This window comes from Monodelphis domestica, chromosome 2 (assembly GCF_027887165.1).
Source record: "Monodelphis domestica isolate mMonDom1 chromosome 2, mMonDom1.pri, whole genome shotgun sequence".
Classification (NCBI taxonomy): Eukaryota; Metazoa; Chordata; class Mammalia; order Didelphimorphia; family Didelphidae; genus Monodelphis; species Monodelphis domestica.
The window spans coordinates 268,474,817-268,502,430 of NC_077228.1; the positions used below are offsets into that span (position 1 = coordinate 268,474,817).

A 27,614-nucleotide genomic window follows, 5' to 3' on the forward strand; every position below is an offset into this window, starting at 1 on the left:
AATTTGGCTATAACATTCCTGGGTGTTGTCATTTGGGGATTAAGTACAGGAGGTGATGTGTGGATTCTTTCAATTTCCACTTTTCCCTCTTCTTCTAGAATACTGGGGCAGTTTTCTTGAATAATTTCCTGTAGTATTGTGTCCAAGCTTTTTCTTTTGTCATGGTCTTCTAGTAGACCAATGAGTCTTAAATTGTCTCTCTTTGAACATTTTTCTAAATCTTCTGTTTTGTGAAGTAGATGCTTCATATTTTCCTCAATTTTTTATTCTTTTGGTTTTGTTTTATAGTGTCCTGCTGCCTTGTGAGGTCACTTAATTCTAGTTGCTGTATTCTGGTTCTTAAAGACTGGATTTCATCCCTGGCTTTTTGGTATTTCTTCTCTTTCTGGACTGATTTTCTTTGGAGATCATCTTTCATCCTCTTTACCTCATCTTTCACATCATTTGCCTCATCTTTCATCTTCTTTGCCTCATCTTTCATCTCCTTTGCCTCATTTTCCAGCTGGTTGATTTTGGCTTTCAAGACACTATTTTCTCGTTTTAGTTCAAGTGCCTCTGTTTCCAGATGATTTATCTTAGTTTTTAAGTTCTCTTCCCAATTGTCTTCAGCCTCTCTTAATTGTGTTTTGAATTGTGTTTTGAGTTCTTCTACAGCCTATATCCAATTCGTTGGGATTTCTGATTTATCATTTGCTGATCCCTCCTCCTCTGTTCAGTTCGCTGTATAGAAGCTGTCTATTGTAATTTCTTTCTTCTTTTTCTGTTGTTTGCTCATATTCAACCCTTCTTTGCTCCCCGTATTTGTCTGTGCTCTTGATCCTCTCAATTTTTTGGTTTTGGGGGCTTCTGTCATTCTCCCCTCTTGGAGCTTTGACAAAAGATGTCTTGGTGCAGTCTGTGGGGGAGGGGTGTTGGGGTTTTAGCTTCCCTGACCTCTAGAGGCTTTTGATTGGATTAAAGCCCAGCAGTCCCTAAGGGAGGGGTGTGGAGTTTGGGCTTCCCTGATTTCTGAAGACTTTTGATGGAATTAAGTTCAGCTGGGTTGGGCTGGGTGTGCTCTGAGTCCAAAACCTCCTGGAAGGCTGGAGCAAATATGGAGGATCTCCACAGCTCTGGCCAGGCTGACAGCTCTATGCTCCCTGTCTAGCTCCTTCCCCACCATCTGTATTCAATGCTCTGAGCTTGGCACAGCCCTGCCCTCAAGTACACATTCCAGACCAGCACCTTTGCCTGTGCAGAATTTCCCGCTGCCGCTGGAGGCTCAGTGCTCTCGCTGGGTGGGGGAGGAGTCCTGGGACTTTCCTTCTTCCTTCCCCTTAAACCCGTATTCTCAGTTTCTGGCTTTTGGGGGGTGCATACCTTTTGAATTGAGTCCAGCTGGAGGATTCTTTGGCTCCATCTTGTTGTTAGGTTTGATTTTCAGTCCTCTTGGAACATTTGATTTGTTATAGGTAAGGAAGGGTATTCAGAGGTCTGAACTTCTGCTCCCTCTTGGCTGCCATCTTGATTCTGCCTTGACTCATCCATTCACATTTTTACAAATGCGGGAAGTGGGGATTATAATTATACTTCACTTCAGCTACTAAAATAGACCCATTACTTCTTGTTACAAATAACTCAGAGATAGGCAAAATGATCAGTCAGAGTTGCTGAAAAAAATCTAAAATTCATGTTTGAAGACCCCTTAAAATTAATTTGAGATATTTACCTCATTAAATTTTTCATAGGTTGTTAGCCAGGTTGAGTCCATACATCATCTATGTGACAATTAATAAATGCAAAATGGAAAAAAAAACCTGCTTATGGGCTTTTACAACATATATATTGTTCAGTATAGTTATATAGGAAAAGTAACAGAACATATCTAATAGTTAAAACCCAGTAGATAAAAATGATTCACTTTAACAGAATAGTATTGATCAGATTCATCTATGAACTATAAATAACAAGATTAAATCATAAACAAAACAATCAGCAAAATACTATAAAATACAGAGACTTTCATAAAGCAATAGAGTCTGAAAAGGCTTAACATTTTCCCCTCCAATCTCTTTAAATTGCTTTCCTTGGTATCTCCCATAGTGAGGATTGGGCTTGAGTAATCCCAAACTGGATGATTCTTAGACACTGGGCAGGCCCAAATGGCAAAGCGTTGTAGGGAGATGAATTTCTCCCCTGAATCTCCGGCAAGGTAATTGAAAGGAATAGTGTACTCATGAATGGTAGAAGATGCTTGAAATAGGCAAGGTACTGCTGTGACAGAGGCTGGACATAAAAAAAAAGTGTCAGACTGAAGAGTATGTGGATCTGATCAACTTGACAGGGGAGGGACCTGAGGAGGTTGGAATCTTGAGGAGAGGGAGAAGGTTCCTTCTAAAGAGAGGTTGGTCTCTCAGTCAGGAGAAGCCAAAGAGAGAAGGTTGAATAAGATTTTCTCCTGAGGGTTACCCACTTTTTCCTGCTTGAGACTGGAAATCCTTCCCCCCAACATTTTTCAACTGAAAGGACAATTGAAGAGAAATCTGAGAAAGGCATTTTGAATCTCTGTCAGACTTTACCTCAGCTCCTGTTGCCCTGGGTCTGAATTATGGCCAAAGGCCCAAACCCAGGGTCAGCCAAGTGGACTATCTCTCAGGGGATCAGGCTGCCAAGGCCTGCATTTCCCCTCAAACTTGAGGAGGGAGGGAAAAGGAGTTTAGATAGAGACAGGGACACCTTTTTTCCACTTTCCTTTCCCATTCTTTCACTGCCAGTTATTCCTTTGTTGTATCCTTGATTGAGTTGACATTAAAGTAGTTACTTTTCCCCCAAGTGATTAATCAAATGTGAGTAAATAGATCAAGGGGATCTTCTTAGAAGAAATCCTTTGATCTCAAGTAGTGGAGGGGGGACAAGAGGTACAAGAGCAAATCTGGGAGAGCAGCCATAGCTAAGGAGGGAAGGCAGAAGGGTGAAAAAATCTTCAAACTCCCTCTCCTCTCTCTGAACCAATCCTAAATGTCAGCTGTCCTCTCCTAAATCCTGTTTCCTTTACCATGCCCAAACCTTTTCTCCATTACATCAGCTGTCTCCCCTGAACCTTGCTTTAAGAAGAAAATCCTCCACTCTTTTTCTTTCTTTCTTTCTTTCTTTCTTTCTTTCTTTCTTTCTTTCTTTCTTTCTTTCTTTCTTTCTTTCTTTCTTTCTTTCTTTCTTTCTTTCTTTCTTTCTTTCTTTCTTTCTTTCTTTCTTTCTTTCTTTCTTTCTTTCTTTCTTTCTTTCTTTCTTTCTTTCTTTCTTTCTTTCTTTCTTTCTTTCTATCTATCTATACTGGAACACCAAATCTTTCATTCATTACACTGCTCTTTCATAGAGTATGCCAGGCTTGTAATTTACTTCCTATTTGTAAGAGTAACTTCCTTCTTCCCTTCCCCTCCCTCCCCAGGTAAAATGCTAGGGAACAGTTTGTTTCCCCTCCACATGGAGAGGGAGTTAGGAGGCTAATCATTGCCTAAGGAAAATACACCCCCATTTTTACCAGTTAGCCTGGAGAGTGGATCCAAGTTTGTGAGTTCCAAAGACACAGTGGCAGCTACCAGCAGTCTTGGATCCAGGGCTAGGGCTATCAGGGTTGAGGACAAGAGATCAGGAGGAAGCAGTGACTTATCCCCTTTTCACCAAGTCTACCAGCTAAAAATAGCCAGGCCAATAGGGAGAGCAACTGGGCAAAAATCAGGGAAAGAAAAAGGCAGCAGCTCCAAATGAAGTTGAGAGTTCTCTCAGAGTTTGTGAGGGTGGGGTGGGCAAAAAGCCTTAGCAGGAGAAATGTGGCTTAGAAATTCATCTAGGCTATCTTTAAAAAAATTGAGAGTTTTTTCTCATCCCTACTGGTTGCCATAAATGTAAAAATTAAAATTAAATCTCAAATAATATATATTTAGGAGATTTATTAATGATCAATAGAAATAAAAGAATAAAGGGATACAAAAATAAAAACCACATACCTGTGGCTGATTAGCCCATTTCAAATCCCCACACTTAGAGCCACCAAATTTGCCATCATCATGCCAAAAGGGGCAGGACCCTCCATGTTCCTGCCTAATAGCCCCTGTCTACTGGAAGTACATAACAACAGGAAGTCAGTGGGCTCCCAGGAAATGTAGTTCTTTTTTAGGGTAATAGATTTTCAATTATATACTACTGAATGACAAGCACACCTCTGACAGTTGGACACAAATACTGCCACCTTCCATTATTCCCAGAAGCCATATGATGACCCCCACTCCAGCAATAAAACAGAATGTCCATCCCTGATCCTGTGCCCCTATTCAGCAGGAAGTAGTTCCAGAAGACTGATTTTGCCCCAATCCAGGTTCTTGACCCTATGTTATTTGAAGGGAGGAATCAGGTGGGTTGCCATGCAGGTAAGTTGGTATATGGACATTGACAGGTTGCTATAAGGATGCAGGATGAAGCTCTGTAATTGGTCAATCAGCTTAGGCATAGTGTAAAAAGGATCATTCCTCTCTAGAGCCTATGCAGAAATAGCCTCTATAGTGACTGGGATAGTGAATTAAGGGGTGGGGCATAAAATATTTGCTTTGCTATAATAAAAGTCCAGTTGAGATTATGCCATGTAAATGTATTACCAAATTTCATTATTTTTCCAGGTCCATTCTGCATCAAATTAAAAGAAGCAAAATCAACAGATAATGGGAATGATCTAAGATTAGAACCAGATGAATTGTGCTATTTGGACAACACACAAAAAATATGAAATATGCTCTAGCTTTAATGAGGTTACACAATTTAATAGGAGAGATAGGTAATACGTTTTAATTAGTTAGAAACACAGAGTAATGTATACAAAAGTATGTCCGGACAAAAAAAAGTCCTATACAATATCTTTAGTGGTTGTCTGCATCCTGAATACAATATATGTATGAAATGCTTAAGATACATAGTATTGGATTAATAAATTAAGCAATATTGTGCATATTGTTAATCAGAAAGTTTTCTTCAAAGAAATGAGGTTTTCTCAGGATTTTAAAGAAAGTCAAGTGAAGGAATTGACAAGGGAAATAAATGAAGCCTTTTGGTCTCCTGGGATGATGGCCATAGGTACATCACAGATTCATGAAAAATACATCTCTCTTCTTATCTTTGCTTGATCAAGAAGCCTTTCTTCAGAAGTCTCCTCAGTGCTCCCTTTACTTCCTTATTCCTCAGAAGGGATTAGCCAAGGGGGTGATGACACAGTAAAAGAGTCAAGAACTTGGACAAATCTTGAGAACCACTTCCTGAAGGCTGCATATAGATGTAGATGCCAGGACCATAAAAAAGAAACACTACTAATAGGTGTGAAGAGCAGGTATTGAAGGTCTTGTTCCTTCCATCAGCAGAGGGGATTCTAAGCACAGCTTGAATAATGTAGCAGTAAGAGATGAAGATCATGGAAAGAGGACCAAAAACCAAGAAGGTGGCAACCAATGCCAAGGTAATCTCATTGACTGTGGTGTCTACACAAGCCATTTTAAGGAGACTGGGCAATTCACAAAAGAAATGGTCCAGTGCTCTGTGATCACACAGGGGTAGCTGGATTGTGAGCGTGGACTGCAGCAATGAATTGGCCAAACCTATAAGCCAGGCAGTGGTGACCAATTGTAGGCAGAACTGATCATGCATGATAACAGAGTATCTCAGAGGTTCACAGACAGCCACATAGCGATCCAAGGCCATCATGCCTAGAAGGACACATTCAGTACATCCTAGCCACTGAAACACATAGACTTGAGCTACACAGCCCACATAAGTAATTGTTTTGTTTGGACCTCCTAAATTGACCAGCATCTGGGGCACAGTAGTTGTGGTGAAACAGACATCCAGAAAAGAGAGATTAGTGAGGAAAAAATACATTGGACTGTGAAGTTGCGTATCAAGTTGAGAGACAAGGATGATAGCAATGTTCCCTATTAAAGTGAAGATGTAGGAAATGAAAAGGATGAGGAAAAGGGATAGATCCAGCCATGGGTAGTTGAAGAAACCCATTAGAATGAAATTATCCAGAAAACTTCCATTTATGTACTGCATGTCACTTTGCTGGGAGTCACCTGATGGCATCAATAAAGACAAGAATGATAGAAAGTGTAGGGCAGGAAAAGTTCTAAAATCAATGGAAACATGTGAGAACTAAAATTTCAGATATTTGCTTTCCTAAGCGAGGTAGCAAGTACAAGCATACCATCCATCATAGGAAGAAAATTTTAAAATCACGATTTACTAGAAGAAATATTTTAATCTACTGAAGGTTCTTTTCTTGAAATAATCAGACCTTTAAAGAAAATACAAGGTTGATGAAGAGTAAATAAAAAAATAGTTTAAAATATTTTGAAAAGGGAGTTTGAAGAGAAATATTCATATTGTTTTACCAGTACTGTTTAGATACAGGCTCCCATTCAGAATGAAATAGGGTATTAATTAAAAGGCATTTCCTAACCCTGAGTCAGATAGTAATCTGGGACCATGACCTTCAAACCAATCTAAAAAACACTGAGTAAAATGAGGATAAATCTATTCTTATCCTGGAGGTATTCTTCCATCCTTTGTTAGCTTTTCCTGGCTAGGTCTGATGGTTTATAGCTTTGTGCTAAATTAGAAAAAGGCAGGTACACCCTTACTAAGGAAATAATTTTATTAGTTAGGAACAAACAGCTTAGTAGATTGTTTTTAGGAGAAAAGGCTCTATATGACATTATATGACTATGTAGTAACCCCCAAACCATCCAAGATGTTCAAGAGACAATTTGATGCCCAGAAGAGATCAAAAACACTATCTGGAAGAGAGCAGTGAGCAATGTAATAGCAAACATGGATAGCAGGATGAAGTATGAGTTACCCCAGCCTCAGTAGCACCCCAACTACTTCCTCTGTATTTGTGCTCTCCATTTACTTACTCTAGACATAGTTCCTGGAAGGTATCTTTTCACACATGCTGCTTGGTCATATGTCTCTAAATGCATAGTTGGGATGTATATTTCCTGTTCAAACTTATTCTCCATTATTGGTGTGCCTTTCCCCCTAGTCATATGCCAAATGGTAGGATCGTGTACCCTAAGTGTATACTCAAGATGTGAATGGATAAATTTTTTTATCACTTTATTTGCTATGCTAGTTGATAAAATTGTCATTGTTTTTTCAACTAATGTGTTCTATGTATGGGTGGTAAAATTAATTACATCGAAATGAACTTGCAAACTGCTGTTGTGAGTGTGGATGCTGACCCTTGGAATGCCTAAGTCCTATTAACGTTTTTGAAAGGTTCATTTGTAATTGGACATCCCCACCCATCTACTTCACTTTCCACCTCCAAATTCCCCCTAATGTCACTTCCCTGGTTGTACCCACAAGCCTTCAAAACCCAACCTGTTTTAGATGCACGGGAGCCAGCTCCAAAAGGAGCCTTGAAACTCTGATCCAAGGAACATAGCCATAATGGACCCTGCCTTGTACTGGGATCATGGCTTTTAGCTGACTGAAAAGTCTCCCTCCAACAGGAAAAGTGAAAATGTCCTTAGTTCTGATCTAGTTCTCTAGAACTTGTAATAGAACATATTTATTTCTCCCCTTTGGCAGAATGACTATGAATTCAGCTACACAAAATTACTTATGACAAGGGAATTACAAATTTACACAGGTTTTTGCTATTTTCTAGTTTATACTTCATTTTCTACAACCCAAAGGGAAGCAAAGATTCCTCACAAAAGGGAAGAATTGAAATGGATACATATTTGATATTCACATAGAACCATCAAAGAACTCATAACATTACAGTTATTTGATTTTGTTGTGTCTCCTTGAAATAATGTTCACCTAATAGATACTGAGTTGGATTTAAATGGTGTAAGATTGATAGTGTTCAAGGAATTTCTAGCCATCTATTAGAAATTTTAACTAATAATTGTATAGTCTCAGTTGAACTAATTGGCTCTAATCTTGAGAGTCTGCTCTTTAAGTCAAGGTCACTTGGCACAGCTACTTTCAGAGAAAAAATCATCAGACACTCATGTCAAATATGACTATTGACCAGGAGGGAGATCACGAAGCATGTGTAAGTCCAAGAAACATTTTAAAAGTCAAATTTGGATGAGAATCTTCAAAAATTGGCAAGTCAGGGCTACCCTCTAATAGGTGGGCTCCTACACAGATCAATTAAGCTTTTTTAAAGATTGAGGATAGAAGAGGTCAGCAATGGTCATCATCCCTGAAAACTCTATCTCTAAGTTGGCTAGCCTAAGGTTTTATCTGACCCAGTTGGCTATTCTGTCCTGCCAACTGATCTCAAAACTTCAACTTCTAGCTCCTTCTTAGCAAGAAAATACATTGCTACTAAAGGCAAGTCTGAAGGGGGAGGAACAGAACTAGGAGGACATACCTCTATTCATCTCAGTTTGGAAAAGGCAACTTCTTGCAGCCAGTTGCAGTATTAGTGAGCAGAAAGAGTTGAGATAAGATTCAGCAAGTCCTGTTAGAAACAAAAACGAATATTGTTCCTTTAGTTTTAGCTTGGAAAGTAGTCTTTAGACTTTAGCAAGCATGAAACTGCCTAAAATAGCAAAAAGAAAAGGGTGAACTATTTTTCCCCGAGGATCCTAGGACTTTGGAGACATTGATGAATTTCTCCTCATGGAGTTTCTAGGACTCAGGTTTACTCACAGATAATTAACATTGTTCCTCCAGATCCTTGGGAAGATTCTTCAGAGGTTGGTAAAGGGGAGAATCTCCCTAGAGAATCAGTATCTACTAGCTGTTTACATGTTGCTTCATATTACATCAGTTATTTTTTTCCTCTCTAAATAGTAAGGAAGGATACAGATGACAATTAGCATTTCACCCAGGCAAGAGGCAGGAAGTCCTGGGTTCAAATGTGACCTCAGATACTTCCTAGCTGTCTGACTCTGGAAAAGTTACTTAACCCCCATTGCCTAGCCTTTACAATTCTTCTGCCTTGCAACTAACATACAGGAGGTAAGGGTTTTTTTATGCAAATCGATTACAAAATTCAATAAAATGAAAAAGAGTGACAGATAGACAAAACCCTAAAATCTGTTGCTTATAAGAAATATTTTTTAAAAAAGATTGTGTGTGTATGTATATTAAAACTGAAGGGATGAAAAATTGTATAATGCATCAAACAAATAAAAGAAAGCAGGAATTGCCATCAAATTATTGGGCAATGCAAAAACAAATATTCAAAAACTTAAAAGGGATGACCAAAGAAACTATATTATTTTAAAAGGAAACATAGACAACAGTACCATTTATAAACTTACATGTATCAAAGCCTTAGTTTATCCAAATGCATAAGGGAAACATGATTTGAACTTCAAGAAGATATTAACAGTAACACAATAGTGACAGGAGAATTCAATATGCCTATGTCAGTTTTGATGAAGTCTAGAAGAAAAGTAGAAAGATAATAGGGAAAATATGGAACTGAACAACTATGTGGAGAAACTATAGTTAAAAGTTTTATGGTTTCACCTAAATGGGGCACTGAATGAACACACATATTTCTCTATGCCACATAGAACTTTTACAAAAGTCAACTATTGTGAAAGAGATTCTTTACTCTATTGTCTATCTTTTTTTTTAGTCAATTTAGAACATTATTCCTTGGTTACAAGAGTCATATTCTTTCCCTCCCTCCCTTCTCCCCACCCTTCCTGTGGCTGATGCACAATTCCACTGGGTGTTACATGTGTCCTTGATCAGAATCTATTTTGATGTTATTGATGTTTGCCCTAGGATGATCATTTAGAGTCTACATATCTATGAATAAGGGAAGAGTTTATGACAAAACAAGAGACAGAAAGGATCATGGGGACTAAAATGGATAATTTCAATTACATAACATTTTAAAAGTTTTGTACAAACAAAACCAATACAGCCAAAATGAGAAGGAAAGCTAGAAACTGGGGTGGGGGGAGAGGGGAAGTTTACAGCAAGTTTCTCTGGTAAAGACTTTTCAAAAACATATGGAACTGAGCCAAATATAGTTCTTGTGGTAGAGGCAAAAGAGAGAGAGAGAGGACTTGTGGGCCAAGATCCAAGAACCAGGGTTGGAGATGTCAATCAAGAACCAGAGTTTCAAATGGAATGTTCCCAGGAGTTGGCAGTTGAGCTGACAGAGGGAGGGGCCTGGACTTGGAGTCACTTTCTCCCTGGAGGTTGAGAAACCTGGCTGAAAGACCCGGGATGGAGCTGACTTGGTTTTGAGATTCTCTGACTTTGAACAGTTGAAGTTAACAAGAAGGAGAAGCTTTTAAATTGGTTGTCTCTTGGAGAGAGTTGAGCAGGTTTCTCAACCTCCAGGGAGAGTGACTCCAAGTTCAGACCCCTCCATCTGTCAGCTCAACTGTTAACTCCTGGGAACATTCCATTTGAAACTCTGGTTCTTGATTGACATCTCCAGCCCTAGTTCTTGGATCTTGGCCCACAAGTCCTCTCTCTCTCTTTTGCCTCTACCACATTCTACAATCTGTAGAGATATGTATCCTTTCTCAGTTGATAAATTGTCAAAAGATATCAACAGGTAGTTTTTAGAAGACATCAAAGTTATCTGTAGTCATATGAAAATGTTCTAAATCACTACTGATTAAAGAAATGTAAATTAAAACAACTCTGAAGTGTCACACCATACCATTGAGACTGGCTAACATAAGAGAGAAAAAATGATAAATTCTGGAGACAACATGGGAAAATAAGGACAATGATACACTTTTGATGGGAGTTATGAACTGTGCCAAACATTCCAAGGAACAAATTGGAAGCCCAAAGAGCTATAAAATTGAACATATTGTTTAACCCACTAATACCACTTCTAGGACTATATTCCAAAGAGATAAAAGAAAAGGAATAGAATCTATTTGTACAAGAATAATTACTTTTTTCTTTTTAAATTACTTAGTTTGTTACATTAAAATTCCTAGGTATCTTCCTCTCTCTCTCTCCTCCCCACACTACAGAAAGCATTTGACAAAATATATATGTTTTTGTAAAACTAAGTCTTGCTTGTTTTTGTTTATCAATTCTTTCTCTGAAGGTGGACATATATAAGTTATTCTTCAAACACTATTTTTATTGTTGTACATAAGATTCTCTTGGTTCTGCTCATTTTACTCTTCATAATTTTGTCTTTTTAATTTTTTAAAAAATTAACCAGCTAGGGACTTCCAGTTAACCATGGCAGCAATCTAAATGTGGCTTACTTACTTTCCCCAACACATACCGACAAGGACTACCCCCCAAAACCCTAAGAATCATTTTCAGAGGAGTGGAGGAGCTGTATAGTGGGGCACAGCATTGAAGGTGTGTGGGATTGGGGCTTTTCCAGTCTATAAGAGGGTGAAAGGGCTTCCACCCAAATGCGAGCTGATCCACCCTCCCCCACCCCCACCTACAGAGCCAGAGCCAGTACATGCCAAGACGAATGAGTAAGGGGCACTTCTGGAGTGAGTAGAGGCCACTTCTGGGTCCTTGGGAGCTGATTAGGTTATCATGGGACACACCCCCTGAAGGCAGCTAGGTGGAAAACCCTAGCACACAAGAGAGCACAGACCTTAGGTGCCCAGAGCCAGCGCGCCTGCTGGAGCCAGGGAGGGAGCAAGGAGTGCTTCTAGAGGGAGCAGGGGGCACTTCTGGGTCCTTGGGAGCTGACTAGAACCCCCCGGGGACTTACCCCTGAAAGCAGCTAGATCAGAAACCCAGGCAGGCAGGAGAGTGCAGACCTTGAGCTCCCCTGGGAGAGTGGCACCAAGAAGAGCTGCAAAGGACTGTGGAGAATCGTGAGCCTGCCCCAGGCAAAATCCCTGCTCTTTAACTCCATACACAGAGAACCTGCCATGCTGACTCAGATTTCTGACTAAAGAGGGCAGAGAAAACATCCAGAAAAATGGCTAATCATGCACAGGAACCTCAAAATCCTTCCAAAAAAAACTAAAAAGAAGGCTGTGACTCTCTAGCATTTTTACGGAGGAAAAACCCAGGCTACAGAGGAAATAATGGATGAAAATCAAAGGAAAACAAACAAACAAACAAAAAACCTGGAAATTGTCTACAAGATCTGGAAGAATATCCACTGGAGCTTATCAAAAAGATGGAAGTCTTCTGGAAAGAGAAGTGGGAAACAGTTTTAAAAAATGAAGAAATCATGGCTGAATACCAAAAGGTTAAAGCAGAAAACCAAAAGATTATAACAGAAAACCAGGCCTTAAGGACCAGAATTGAGCAACTAGAAACCAATGATCTTGTATATAAGGTGCTGTCCAGCAGCCCTTATATGAAAGGAATGATAGTTGATTAACCCTTGAGGGAAGAGCCGGAGCCGAGGAAATGGATAAGAATAGAGACAGACACCAATGCAATTTTAACAATGAGTGAGCTACACAGCGAGCCCCAGCTATCTAACTTCTCAAGGACATGAGGCAGTTAGATAACCTTAAATCAACAACACGGGAGTCAGAGTGAGAATAGAAAACAACTGAGAGGACAGTCTCTGATTGCTTAGATCTGGCGCTTTAAGCATGGATCATACTGGCTTGAGGTTAGGAGATTAAGAAGGAAAGGTCCTCTACAGAGATAAAGGGAGTTCCATAAGAAAAGCTGTTCTTTGCCAGAGGCCAAACTCCAGGTAGGAGAGGGACAGATGAAAGAGATAAAAAGGGGTGTCTCTCTGTGAGCTGCTCATATTTATTGACATTGTGATGTAAAGATATGGAATACATATTAATGAAGACACAGTGGATTGCCATTGGTTCAGGTGTAAAATTACAACAAGGCAGAGGCCTGGATTTCCTCAGCCAGGTGAGCACAAAGGAACCTGAGTTAGCATTACAATCTTAAGAATGCTGGGATCAAAGGTCAGTGCCCTTCTTGCCATGCGCAGGACTGAGTATGCACTTTCCTAATACCATCCTTATAGATTAGTCATCTTCTTTGTGCATACACATGGGTGGACTGTTACATTGAAAAACAGCAAGAATTAATGAAGCAAAGTCAAAAGACTGAAAAAATAGAAGAAAGCATAAAATATCTCACTGACAAGATGACAGATCAGGAAAACAGAGGAAGGAGGGACAATTTGAGAATCATTGATCTACCTGAAAAGCCAGAAATAAACAGAAACCTCGACACCATACTACAAGAGATCATCCAAGAAAACTGTCCTGTATTTCTGGAACAAGGGGGCAGAATAGACATTGAAAGAGTTCATAGAACACCCTCTACACTAACCCCCCCCCAAACAACCCCCAGAAATGTAATTGCCAAATTCCAGAGCTTTCAACCTAAGGAGAAAAATCCTGCAAGAAGCCAAAAAGAGACAATTCAGAAACAAAGGAGCACCAATCAGGATCACACAAGACCTGGCAGCTTCCACACTAAAGGACCGCAAGACCTGGAACACAATATTCAGAAAGGCAAGAGAAATGGGCCTTCAACCAAGAATCACCTATCCATCAAAACTAACTATATACTTCCAGGGGAAAGTATGGGCATTCAACAAAATAGAAGATTTCCACGTATTTGTAAGGAAAAGACCAGAACTAAGTGGAAAGTTTGATATCTAAACACAAAGATCGAGAGAAACATGAAAAGGTAAATATGAAAGAGAGGGAAAAGGAGGAAAATGTTTTTTCTTTTTTTTATTCAAACTCTCTTATTTAAGGGCTACAATTAGATCACATTATATATGCTAATATATGGGGAAATGTTATTTGTAACTCTCAAAAATGTTTTCATTATTATAGTAAATAGAATAATCATTCATAAGAAAAGATTGGGGCATTAAAGGATATAAAATGATATGAAAATAAAGGGTGAGGGGGAAATGAGGATGGTACTAAGAGATACCTGAAGAAATAAAATAAATAGAATAATCTTTGTCACACAAAGATACACATGGGAAGGGGAGGGCAAGAATGCTCTTATAAGAGGGAGAGGAAGAGAGTGCTCATAGGTAATACTCAAATATTACTCTCAGTGAAACCAACTCTGAGAGGGAAGAGCATCTAGATCCATTCGGATCTTGAAGTCTATCTTATCCTACAAGGTAAGGAAGAAGGGAAAACAAAGGGAGGTAGGGGAGAGGGAGATAAAAAAGGGGGAGGGAAGGACAGAGGGAGGAGGGAATTTAACAGACCCTAAAAAAAAGAAGGGAGCAAAAAGGGAGGGGCCAGAAAGGGAAGCATATCAAGGGAGGGGAATAGGGGGGTTGACCAAAAGTAAACCACTGGTTTAAAAGGATATAGCAAAAGAAGAAAGGTCAGAACCAGGAGAATATATCAAAATGCTAGGGAATTCAAAAGTGACAATCATAACTCTGAATGTGAATGGGATGAACTCACCCATAAAACGTAGATGAATAGGAGAGTGGATTAGAATCCAGAATCCTACCATATGTTGTTTACAAGAAACACACATGAGGTGAGTAGATACTCACAAGATCAGAATTAAAGGGTGGAGCAAGACCTCCACCTCATCTGACAGAAAGAAGGCAGGTGTTGCAATCATGGTATCTGACAAAGCCAAAGTAAAAACAGACATGATTAAAATGGATAGGGAAGGTAAATACACCCTAATAAAAGGGAGTATAGATAATGAGGAAATATCACTAATCAATATGTATGCACCAAATGATATAGCACCCAAATTTCTAATGAAGAAACTAGGAGAACTATAGGAGGAAATAGATAGTAAAACTATACTAGTGAGAGACCTGAACCTACCACTATCAAATTTAGATAAATCAAATAAAAAATAAATAAGAAATAAGAATTTTTCTAGCAGTTCTTTTTGTGATAACAAAGAGTTGGAAATTGAGGGGAAATCCATCAATTGGGGAATCACTGAATAAGCATTTTTCTATAATTATTGATAGCTTTGATCTCTTCTTCTGAAAATTGCTTGTCCATATACATGAACTATTTATAATAGTGATGGAAAACTATTGTGCTATAAAAATGATGAGCAGAATGGTTTCAGAAAAACTGGAGGACTTATGGAAACTGTTGCAAATTAAAAACAGCAGAACCAGAACATTGTATACATTAACAGCAGTTTTGTAATGATGATTAACTGTGAAAGACAACTCTGATCAAGATTCATCCAGTACAGTTCCAGAGGACTCATGATTAAAAAGGTCTCCAGAAAGAGAACTGATTAATTCTGAATAAATGGAAGAATACTTTCCCCACTTTCTTTTTCTTGCTTTTTTTCCAGGATGAATAATATGAAGATGTGTTTTACATGACCTCACATATATTACTGATATCATGTTGCTTGGCTTCTCAATGGGTATGGCAGGTGAAGGATAAAGAGAATTTGGAGCTCAAAAATTGTTTAAGTAAATGTTATATGTGTTTTAAAAATGTAATTGGGAAACATTTAATAAAAATTTTAAAAATCATAATTGACCTTAAATGCCATGACCAGAAAAGAACCTAGTTACCTTACTTCAAAAATTCTTTTTTTTAATTGCCCTGATTTCTTAGGACCAGAGAGCAAAGTGGAAATAGAAATAATCTAGTTACTTGCTGAAAGAATCTTCCCAAATGAAAACTTGTCAGGATATCATAGCCAAAGTCCAGAGATCTCAGATCAAAGAAAAATTGCAACCAGAAAAAAGGAATGCAAGTGCCAAGGAGCTTCACTAAAAATTATATATAATTCAGCAACACCCACTATAAAAATTAGAAAGTTTGGAATGCAATATTTCAGAAGGCATAGAATATATAGACTTGTAGCCAAGAATAACTTACCCACAAAAACTCAGTATAATTCTATAGGGGGGAAGTGTATTTTTAATTAAATGGAGATCGTCCAAACATTCCTGAGGGGGAAAAAAAGAGCTATATAGAAACTTAGGAGTTCAAAAACTCCTAAAAGAAACATAAATGGTAAACCTAAATGAACAATCATAAGGATAAACTGCTGATATTCTAATATTGGAAAATGATACATGTGTCCTCTTTGAATCCAAACATCATTGTGGGTCATAAAAAGCATTTTATTAGACAAGGCAATAGGAGTGGTTTTGTTATGTGTTTGATGATCTTAATAAAATAATAGAAAGAAAATGAAAGAACAATACCCTGGGGCTGGGGAAGTAAAGAATGTTAGGGAAAATTATCTCAATAAAAGTATTCAAGTAAACATCTATACACATAAGAAGGAACATATGGGGGAGCATCTGACACTTGAACCTTACTCTCATCTGAACTGATTAAATGAAAGAACACATAGTTAGATACAGAAATAAATTTCACACCACCGGAAAATATGATGAAAAGGGAAGAGAGGGGAAGTTTGCTGGGTGATAAATAAAAGGAAGGATTAATTAATCCTAAGAAAAACAAAATTCTAGTTTATTAAAATATAAATCTTTTTTAGGTGGTTATAAAAAAGGGAATCTATTGGGGGACATGTGTATGGATTGGGAAACAGTTGAACAAATTTGGGTATATAATTGTGATGGAATACTATTGTGATGTAAAAAATGATCATGAAGATAGTTTCAAAGAAACTTGAGAAGATTTGTATGAAGTGATGGTAAGGGAAGTAAACAGAACCAGTACAAGTAAAAGCAAATAACTTTCTGATTAGTGAAAGGATTAAGCACAATTTCAGAAGACTAATGATGAAACACTACCCACTTCTTGATAGAGAGGTGAAAGATTCAGTGCAGAATGAGATAAATATTTATTTTTTACATGGCCAATATAGAAATTTATTTTGTTTAGCTAAATATGGTTGTAGCATGGATCTTGTTTTTCTTTCATTCTCACTTGGGGATGAAAAGGTAAGAAAGCTGATATTTGAAATTGAAAATGAATTTGATTGAAAATGAATTGAAAAAATAAATACTTGGGGGGGAAAACCCCTTTAAAACCAGTGAACTTGATTTCTATTCTTATAACTATAGAATGCATTTATAATGCCCCTTCTGGGCTTACTCCTGAATTAGTGTTCTCCCTGGCAGTTTAGATCCCTGGAGGGGGTTACTGCTTTCCTAAGGTACCCCTGAGAGATTAAGTGCTTTTCTGGTATCACTCATGGGACTATACTAATGTATTCCACATTCATTACCAGTTAGACTGCCAGAGTTAATTAGCTTCTGGTTTGGTGGATTTGATAAACAATTACTACAAAGCCAATCCTTCCAAGTGTCTTACCAAAAAAGAAATAAAAATTAGTGGGAATTTGGTACCTTGCACAAGTCCAGCCAAAGGCTATACTTGGTGACAGCATTTCTCTAATCACAATCATGGAGAGGCTGAGGCTAGTGGATCTCTTGACTTTGAGAGCTCTGAACTGCAATTCTTGGCATGCTGATAAAATGTCTGTACTGGGTAAAGCTTTAATACTGTGAAACACCTATACAGGAGATCAATAGGTCACTGAAGGATGACCTAGGATGTAAACAGTGCAAGTCAAAATTTCTGGGTTGATCAAAATGGGATCTGGCTTTAAGTAACCTCAGCCTGGGCAAGGCAGAGAGACCTAGTCTTGGGAAAAAAAAAAAGAATAAAAGAACTTTGATTAGGGAAAAAAAGTTTTTTATTCTAGTTTTGTTAGTTTTTTTTAATTAAAAAATGTTTTTTTCATTGAATGAATGAATGAATAATTGAATGAATGAGGAAATAACCATAAATTAAGCACTAACTATATCCCAGGCAATTTGACAAGTCTTAGGGATACAAATGCAAAAGAATCTGTGCTCTCAAGTAATTTACATTCTAATGTGGTCAAACAAGACATATAAAGAAGAAATAAGCAAGAAAGGGTGTTTGGGTCTGAAAAATCATAGGATTGGTGAGTAGTGTTATAGATCAATTGATTTACACATTCTTTCCAGAAGCATTCATAGTTAATTTGTTTATTCAGTTAAATCTTCTTGGAGGTCAGATCTGATAAACTTCTAGTTTAAAGAGCTCTTCCCTTTCCTAGGGTGGAACAATTTCTAGACAAGACTTCTTAGAAATGAGATTCTTAATGAGGTAGTTAAGAGAATGATAAAAATCATTGCTTTAACTATTCATTCTAGCAGTAGGTCTGGACACTTGTTCTATGTCATCATTTTCTGATAGAAGGAAATTTCCCTAAGAAATTATAAGGTTGAACAATGGGTACTATATTAGGAGCAATGTGGAGAGGCTATACCAATTCCATGTTACAGTGATCAAAGAAGGACTATGATAGGTCCGCAAGCAGCCAAAAAGAATACAATTCGAATATCATGGAGCTATAACCAAGATAACACAAAATTTGGCAGTTTCTACATTAAAAAAAAAAACCTTATCTTCCATCTTAGAATCAATACTATGTGTTGTTTCCAAGGCAGAAGAGTGGTAAGGACTAAACAATGGGAATTAAGTGACTTGAACATCTAGGTCCACATATGTAGGAAATGTCTAAGATAATATTTAACCCCAGAACATCATCATGAATCCTTTGAAATTGTCTTGGATCATTATTTTCCCCTGAATAGCCAAGTCATTCACTGCTGGGGACCATCAGTCCACAATGCCTTGACAGAGTCACACGTGGTAGCTGGGGAGACCACAGAATGGTCCTTGGTGAGATGTGACTGCCCACTCTATCCCCCTTGCATGACACCTTTCATCAATGCCCGTTACCTATGAATTGACATGATTATTCTTCCCCCTAGTCTCAAAAGAAATAATGCAAGGGCAAAACACCTGTACCCTAATTCTCCAAAACATCACCAAAAGACCAGTCCCTCAAACCCAGTCCCAAAAAGACTATCATGGGTTATCTTTTACTTAGGTACATAATTCCCAGCAAAACTGCAGCTACAGCCCAAGCCCAAAACTTTCTCATGAAACCAGCACACAAATCAATCATAGAGGCCCATACAATACATACAGGTACACTAAACTTCAATATGCCTCAGTGACTCAATTACACAAATCATTAACTCAAACTCCCTAGTAAGCCACCTGTGACAAAATCATTTATCTTGTATTCTGTCTGTAATCACAATACAAAAATATAGAATGTTAATCAAGTGATTTGTTAAAGGTTAATGTATCACTTTTCCAATTATCTCTCTTTGATGTTGTGTATCTGCATGCCAAAAATATGGATATAAAAATAAATCCCAAGCCTGGGAATGTCAGAGCAGCTATCAGATGCAAAGCAATCCCATGGCTGTTATGATTAAGCTGTCTTCCATTTGTTATTTATTTTGACTGATCGTTCACCACCTGTCGGGAACCCTGGAGTCACGAGTGAGGCTGGACCCTGACCGCGGCAATTCACAGTTGTTTATTATATAATATTGAGCATATTGGGGTGTATGGGGTGCTCAGGGAAGGATAGCATCTCTGGTATGGAGGGCTTGTCATGCCCTCTTAGGGCAGCTTTCCAGCCTCTGACCCTCACCTGACACCCACCTTTCACTTGTGGCTCCTAGTAGCTGCTAGCATGCGGCAGTGGCCACACCCCGGGCAATGGCTTCGACAGGCCGGCTAAACCTTGTGAGGGTAGCCATTGGGTCTCGACCCCTGGTGAACCAGGGCTTTGCTCACCCAGCATGTGAAGACTGCTTCAGCTGAACAGATGGAAGAAACCAATAAGAAGGTTCAACGGCTGAGATGGCGACGCAGCAAAGCACTGTGGAGTGCTTAGGGTGTGTTGGAGCACAAAAGACAACATGGCCATCCAATGCAGCTGAGGAAGTCTCCAGGTGTAAAGATTTTTTGTGCCATTGGACCCAGGCTTCCAACGCTGAGAGAGTGGGACTGTCTCTGTGCAATGACTTTTCCACTTAAATCTCCTTCATGCACAAGTGTCTTTGTGCACACTCATCTATACACCATAGATGAAAACGCACGAAGACAATCGTCATCCTCGGTTAACGAGAGACTACCACTATACTATTGAGCAGCGATATTTTTTTCTGTAGAGAAGTGGAGAGATTTTGTATTGGCCAGAGTCCAAGAGTCAGGTTTTCTTTTTATCTGTTTGTTTATTCATTTGGCTCTCAATCCACTGAGCCTCTTAGCTGTCCCCATAGGAGTTTCTGCATTAAAGGATTGGAGGTCCTGGAATATGGTATGCTGGAGGGCAAAGGAGCCAGGATTACAACCAAGAATCATCTTCCTAGAAAAAAAAAGTATAATCCTTCAGAGGAAAAAAATAATATTTAATGAAATACAGGTCTTTGAAGCATTCCTGAGGAAAAATCCAGAACTGAATAGAAAATCTGACATTCGAGCAAAAGATTCTAGAGAAACATAAAAATGTAAAGGTGAAAGAGTAATCATAAGGGACAGAATAAAAAGAGAAGAAGAGCAGATGAAAATGGAATGAAGGGAAATACACAGTTTATAATCATAACTGTGACTGTAATATAAGATGAACTCATCTATAAAATGAAAGCAGATAGAATGAATTAGAAACCAGAATCCAACAGTTTACAAAAGGTTCACTCAAAATAGAAGCACACAAAAATTAAATGAATTGTTGGTGGAGTATTAACAGGGAAAAAAAACCCTCAGAAACTACTAAATAGTCAGAAAAACTACTCTTTAATTAAGGAAAAGGGTTCAATGCTTTCCTTAAGGCACACAAGTAGTATGCTACACACCCATACAGAGTCCCAAGACTGGTTGCTCTGGTTACTGACCCCTGGGAGAACCAACCAGACTAGATTGACAACTTCCAAGAGCCATTAAAGTGGGAAACTTAAGTACCTATCTATGGGTACATGGGGTCTGAGGATGAGAGATATAGTTGATTGGCTTTAGCATTCAAAGGACTTGGTTTACAAGTAAGCTTCATGCAGGAAGAAAATGGAACTTTGTTGGCAACAGGCAATGGGGCTAGAACTTCTAGCCAAGAAAAGCAGATGGACAGTTGAAAAGGGGTTCTTTTTCTCTTCTGAACTGAAAGGGAGAAGGGCATCTTACTGAGCTCAATATGCTCATCGATTTGAAGAAATCAAATTAGCCATCTTTCCTCAATACTGGTGGATAGAGACTTTTTTCCCTTTGGGGAAGATAAGAGACTATCCACACAAGAAGATTTTCCATTAATATCTTCAATAGCTGTATCTCTCTCTATTAGGAAATTATACCAACCTGACTCCACAATGTCCTCAGGGACTCAGGCCCCCAGACCTGAGCTCTCAACCCCTGAAGGAAATTTAGGTTGAAATAGAATTAGGGACTTCCTATTTTTCCCTCTTCCCTAAACCTACCATTCCTGAATATCAACACAATAAATAGATCTTATTAATTCAGAAGAACTGAACATCTCATTCTTCTAATGTACTAAGCAGATCAAGATAATATCCATCCAGGGAAGAAAACAGAAACCAGAGACTGAAGGGGATTTCCTCTTTACCTTTCAGCTCTGGACATTGATATAATCTCACCTTCCCTTGTGTAGCTCTGCCTGGGAGAGGAAGTAGTGGTTCTATTTATTTGTTCCCTCCTTCTCTTAGACCTTTCAAGCTTTGGTTCCTGATCCCCTTCTAGTAACGTAGCCCAGCCCTTGGCTGGATCTTTCCCTTCTGTGTCCATTGGAAAGCATCAGCCTGTCCTTTGTTACCACTGTAAAGCCAATCAAGTATCCCTCTCATCCTCAGTCCCCATGATACCCTAGAAACGTATTTAAGCTTCCCACTGTAATGACTCTTTGGAGTTGTCATCTAGTGGTACTCCCAGGAGTTTAGTGACCAGAGCTGCCAGAGTCTGGGATTCTGCATGGATTGATATCAAACAGATCTGTGAGGAGGCCTAATTTTATTGCTAAACTCCTTTCCTTAATTAAAGATTGGTTTTTCTGTCTATTTAATAGTTCTGTGTCTTTTTTCGAGTTGACATCAGAGTAGCTAAACCTTTCATGGGTGATTATTCTTACAGTATTACTGTTGTTATATACAATGTTCTCCTGGTTTTGTTCACCTGTTTTTGCATTAGTTCATATACGTCTTCCCAGACTGTCTTTTAATTCTTCAAGGAGTGTTTCATGATTGAATCTATGTAAGACTTTTGTGTACTTTGGGAGGTTAATCTCTAGATATTTTACACATTTTGTAAGTATTTGGAAGATATTTTTTAATTATTGATTCTTGTGTTTTGTTATTATTATAAAGAAATGTTATTGATTTTTGAGGATTCATTTTATATTATGACACTTTGCTGAAGCTCTTGTCTCATTATCTTTGTTGATTTATTGGGGTTTTCCAAATATATGACCAAATGTAGGTAAATAAGCTTAGTTTTACTTTCTCTTTACCTATTCCTTTAATTAGAGTTATTGACAATATTTCCATTACTATCAAATAATAGTCAGGAGGATGTGAATCTCACTTCACTCCTGTATTTATTGGAAATAGTTCTTGTGTATCCTCATTTCATGTGATGCTTGCTTTTGGTTTTAGACAGATGCTTTTTATGGTATTAGAAAAAGATTCCTCTATCCCTATACTTTGTAGGCTTTTTAGCATAAAAGAATGTACTTTGCCATAGATTTTTCCAGTATCTAGTAAGATGATCATGTGGTTCGAGATGTGTTTTTAATATGATTATTATTTTCTTAATAATTGAACCATCCTTATGTCTCTATAATGAATCTCACTTGATCATAACAAATGAATTCTTACATAAACTACTATAATCTGAACTTGAGTCAGTTATTAAGAATAATTTGTGAAGTATTAGAATTAACTATTCTTTAAAAGTTCGGTAAAATTCTCCTTTGAATCCACGAGGTCCAAGGTTTTGTCCCCTGTTTAATAGTTCATTTATAGCTAAATATATTTCTTTTTAATTTTATTTAGTCAATTTAGAAAATTATTCCTTGTTTACAAGAATCATTCTTTCCCTCCCTCCCCTGCCCCACCCTTCGCATAGCTGGTGTGCAATTTCACTAGGTTTTACATGTGTCCTTGATCAGAACTTATTTCCATGTTGTTGATGTTTGCATTAGGATGTTCACCCAGAGTCTACATCCCCAATCATATCCCCCTCAATCCATGTAATCAAGCAGTTTAACCTTTACACTATGTACTGGGTTACAGGCATATTGCAAGACATATTGTAAATGTAAAAAAAAGCAGAAATAGTCACTACATTCTTTACAAACCATAATGTAACAAGAATAGAAACTGGTTTAAGGACCACAAACAAAAGATATATACATGAATAGAGAATTGACAATGAAAAATTAAAGAATGAGTGAGTTAAAAATATCATAGAAAAATCTACTAACTGTGTAAAAGAGAATGATAATGCTGAAACAGCATGCCAACATTTCTGAAATGCTGTTAAAGCAGTCCTCAGGAGGGAAAACCATATCTTGATAATCATATTTTAACAAATAGAAAAAGAGAAAATTAATGAACTGAATGTGAATTTTTAAAAGTTAGAGAATCAACAAAAAATGAGCATAAAATAGGAGATAATAAAACTTAGAGGGGAAACAGACAAATTGGAAAAACCAAAGAAATTATAAAAAATTAAAAGCTATTTTTAAAAACCTTATCTGATTAAAAAGAAGATGGCAGAATACCAAATCAATTTTTAAAAACTCAGTGACAAAGTGATATCACGGCAAAACCAGAAGAAATAACAAATAATTAAAACATACAAGTATATGCTAACAAAACTGAGAACACAAAACAAATAGAAGTATAACTTCAAAAATTTTAAATACTAAAATGATTAGAAGTCCAGAAAGAGATCTTAAATGATACCATCTCAGAAAAGGAAATATATTTAGCTATAGTTAAAGAAATCAAAACTATTAATAAGCACATGAAAAAGTATTCTAAATCTCTTCTAATCAGAGAGATGCAAATCAAAACAACTCTGAGGTATCACCTCACACCTAGCAGATTGGCTAACATAACAGCTATGGAAAATAATGAATGCTGGGGGGGATGCGGCAAAAGTAGGGACATGAATGCATTGCTGGTGGAGTTGTGAATTGATCCAACCATTCTGGAGGGCAATTTGGAACTATGCCCAAAGGGCGATAAAAGACTGTCTGCCCTTTGATCCAGCCATAGCACTGCTGGGTTTGTACCCCAAAGAGATAATAAGGAAAAAGACTTGTACAAGAATATTCATAGCTGTGTTCTTTGTGGTGGCAAAAAGAAATTGGGAAATGAGGGGATGCCCTTCAATTGGGGAATGGCTAAACAAATTATAGTATGTGTTGGTGATGGAATACTATTGTGCTTAAAGGAATAATAAACTATGATATCACCCTTTATGTCTAAATAATGTACCCATTATGAACATATATTGGATTATGGAGTGATATAGAGGTCTATGCCTCGCTTCTGCCAAAACGCTTTCCAGTTTTTTCAATAGTCTTTGTCAAATTATGAGTTCTTATCCCAAAGTTTAGATTTTTGGGTTGAACAAATTCTACATTACTATGGTCATTTGTCCCTGTGCTTTATGACCCTAAACTATTCCATTAATCCACCTCTCAATTTATAAGCCAGTACTAAGTTGTTTTGAAGATAATTACTTTGAAAAATAGTCTGAAAACTGGTACTACTAGGCCAATGATGGTGAACCTTTCAGAAACATAGTGCCGGGCCCTGCCCCTACCCCACTCCACCACCAGAGACAAAGTGCCACACCACCTCCCATTTCACCCCTGGCTCCCCCCTTACCCCAGACAGGGGAGGGAGGAAGTACTCCCATTGGGCTATTGGGTAAAATGGCAGATAATGAGAGGTGCATGTGGAGAGGGGGAGGAGAGAGGCCCCAGTGCTCAGCTCTACTCCAGCTATATGCCCAGTGTGAGCTAGCTCTGTGAGCTATGCTCCCCTCCAACCTAGCTCTTCTCCAACCTCACCACAGAAATCATCTTTACCACAGACTCAACAAGCTGCCATCTGTGCCTCACCCTCATGGATCAAGTGAGCCCCCCAACACCTTACCCCAGATAGTGGAGGGAGGAGGCACTCCCATTGGCTGCTAGGAAGACGGGTAGGGGAAAATGAGCAATGTTCTCAGAGAGTGTAGAGAGGGGGAGAGGAACAGCTCTGCCTAGAGTTCCTCTGACTTTCTAATAATGAACTCTGATGGATGTCAACAGGTGTGTCCACAAAGAGGGCTCTATGTGTCTTTTTTGGCACATGTGCCATAGGTTTACCTTCATTGTGCTAGCCCATTTTCATTCACAATTTTTTCATGGATTCTCTTGATAGTCTTGACATTTTTGTTATTCTGTTTGGGTTTTCTTATTGTTTTTATAAGTTCTGGAAAGTAATCCTTTGATAGTTTGATTAGCATACTACTCAAAAATAGTACTCTAAAAGTATATTAATTTATGTAGAATTGTCATTTATCATATTGACTAGGAAAACTAGGAAGAAATGAGGCATAGACCAAGATTTCACACTGTATTCCAGTAAGATCAAAATTGGTACATGATTTAGACATAAAGAGGGATTTTCATAAGAAAATTAGGTAAGAAAAGAAAATTTTACTTTTCAGCTCTATAGATTAAAGAGTTTATGATCATATAAAAGATAAGATCATGGGAACAAAAATGAAAAATGAATAATTTTGATTACATGTGTAGCAGTCCAGTCCATATGTATAATTAAGAGGCAAGGATTGTGAGTGGGCACATGGCCATTTTGCTCATGGCAATGAACTCTGTACCCAGAGTGGCTTTTTTGTTACTAGAAATCTTGTTCATATGGGGGGATATTTCGTGTAAATTCATTTATTTCTTGGGGAGTAAACGGTATCCTATGTCTTAAAGTCACCACATCCCCATTCTGTCCTATTTAAGGTACTTCTCTTAGAGGAAACAGGCCTCTAGTTGAATTTTGTACCTGATGGTCAGTTTGACAAGGACAGGTTTCTCTAGGAGGACAAGATCTCCTTTGCATTGGAATTTGGTTTTCTGTAGGAGAGGGAACATGAGAAACTGGGATTGCAGAGGAAGGGTTTTGGGGATTAAATTCAGTCAAGATTTGCACTGCATGAGAGAAGCAGTCTGTTAACTGGGCTATAGGGAAGGTGTTTTCCATCTCTATTTCAGGGAAGGAAATTTCCTCATTCAAAGGTTCAGAAACAGGTCTGTTTCTGGTAGAGTGGGTGTTTGCCCATTGATCCTGTAAGAAACATTTTAGATCTTCTAATTGGGCTTGCATTTTATCCTCAATTTTTTCTATTTTATCCTCAATATTTTTTATTTTAGCATCTCTAAATATAGTATTGAGGAGTACAAAAATGACAGTACCTTGCTTCCCTTTGTCTCACTCACCTGAGGATAAAAACTCCACCTTCACCTTGTCATAATTTGCAATTATCCAATGGCAATACACTATGTAACTCTTCAATATGTATTGAGACACTGTGTAACTTATCAATATGTATTGAGTACATTTGCATATCAAAGAGATTAAATAGGAGCTGTGGCCAGCTCTTTTCTCTCTCCTTGGACTATCTCACAGGTTTGCTTACACTGTCTTTCCTCCTTTCTCTCTCCCCTCTATCTCTACCTGAGGCCTGGCCTTCGGCCAGGTGTCTCTTTCTTTTCCAATGCTAATACCTAGTATTCTCTAATTCTCTCTATTAGTCTCTATTTCTTCTCCTAGCTGAGCTATATCATCCTCTGACCAGTGAAGTGTTAAATTGGGATCTCTGGATGGAAATAGCCTCCCAGTGACATTCATTGATTGGGGCTTGGCTGCGGCTCCAAGATATTAATAATAACTAATCTCTGACTCATTATTGACATCTCAAATTTGGCTCCCTCACGCCCTTCACGGCATCCAGAACTTCTATCCTTTTTCTATCTTCCTACCTTGAGGCTTCTCACAGGACTGAAAAACCTCAACATGAATTTTTTTAATTGCATAAACAAAATCAATGCAGCCAAAATTAAAAGGAAAGCAGGAAAGTGTGTGTATGTGGGGAAATGACAGCAAATTTATCTGATAAAGCCCTCATTATTAAATATATATGGTATTAAGGCAAATTTATATTAAAAAAAAGTTATTCCACAATGTAAACCTTAAAATTTCTTAGACTTATAAATGCTGGAAATTTCACCATTGGGAAATTTCATACTTGAAAAATTTCCTACTGATAGTCTATTGGAATGTGAACCCCTTTGGCATGGGAGGGTCCTTCTCCTCCCTACTTAAGATTACTTTAGGACAGAAACCTTTTGCTGAACAATGGAAAGGGCTTTGACCTATGCTTAAGCATAGAACAGGAAGTTCTTTGCTCCATGATTGATTTTAGAATTGATACAATAGAGATACTTGGAATGACAGAACCAGGTCTTGGAACTTACAATCTCCACCCTACTCAGTCCTAACAGGATTTAGGAAGGGCTGCAGCATAGATCAAAATTTAATTATTTGAGAATATGACCTTCAACATACATGTGCAAAGGGGCAGACCTCTGGGCGGTCCTGGGTTAAGCTAGAGCCACCATTGGCACAGGGAAGACATGGACAGTGATTGGTAGATGTGAGAACTGAGGGAAGGGAACTGAGATGGTTTCCTTAAAGATAGAGGGGTCTGAGGACTGAGGAGGGTGGGAGAGGTTTTGCTCTGAGAGGT

At 38.1% G+C, this 27,614-nt stretch overlaps 1 protein-coding gene across 1 annotated transcript; it reads right to left on the minus strand.

The window, feature by feature from the left end:
• Positions 1 to 5,214: 5,214 nt before the first annotated feature.
• LOC130457002 (olfactory receptor 2B11-like) lies at positions 5,215 to 6,027 on the minus strand. Its single transcript, XM_056814843.1, has one exon. The coding sequence runs from the start codon at positions 6,025 to 6,027 to the stop codon at positions 5,215 to 5,217; it is 813 nt and encodes a 270-aa protein (XP_056670821.1).
• Positions 6,028 to 27,614: the final 21,587 nt, after the last annotated feature.

Excerpts from the sequence above, each read along its gene's own strand:
- LOC130457002 (XM_056814843.1), bottom strand. The coding sequence starts at position 6,027 with ATGGGTTTCTTCAACTACCCATGGCTGGATCTATCCCTTTTCCTCATC.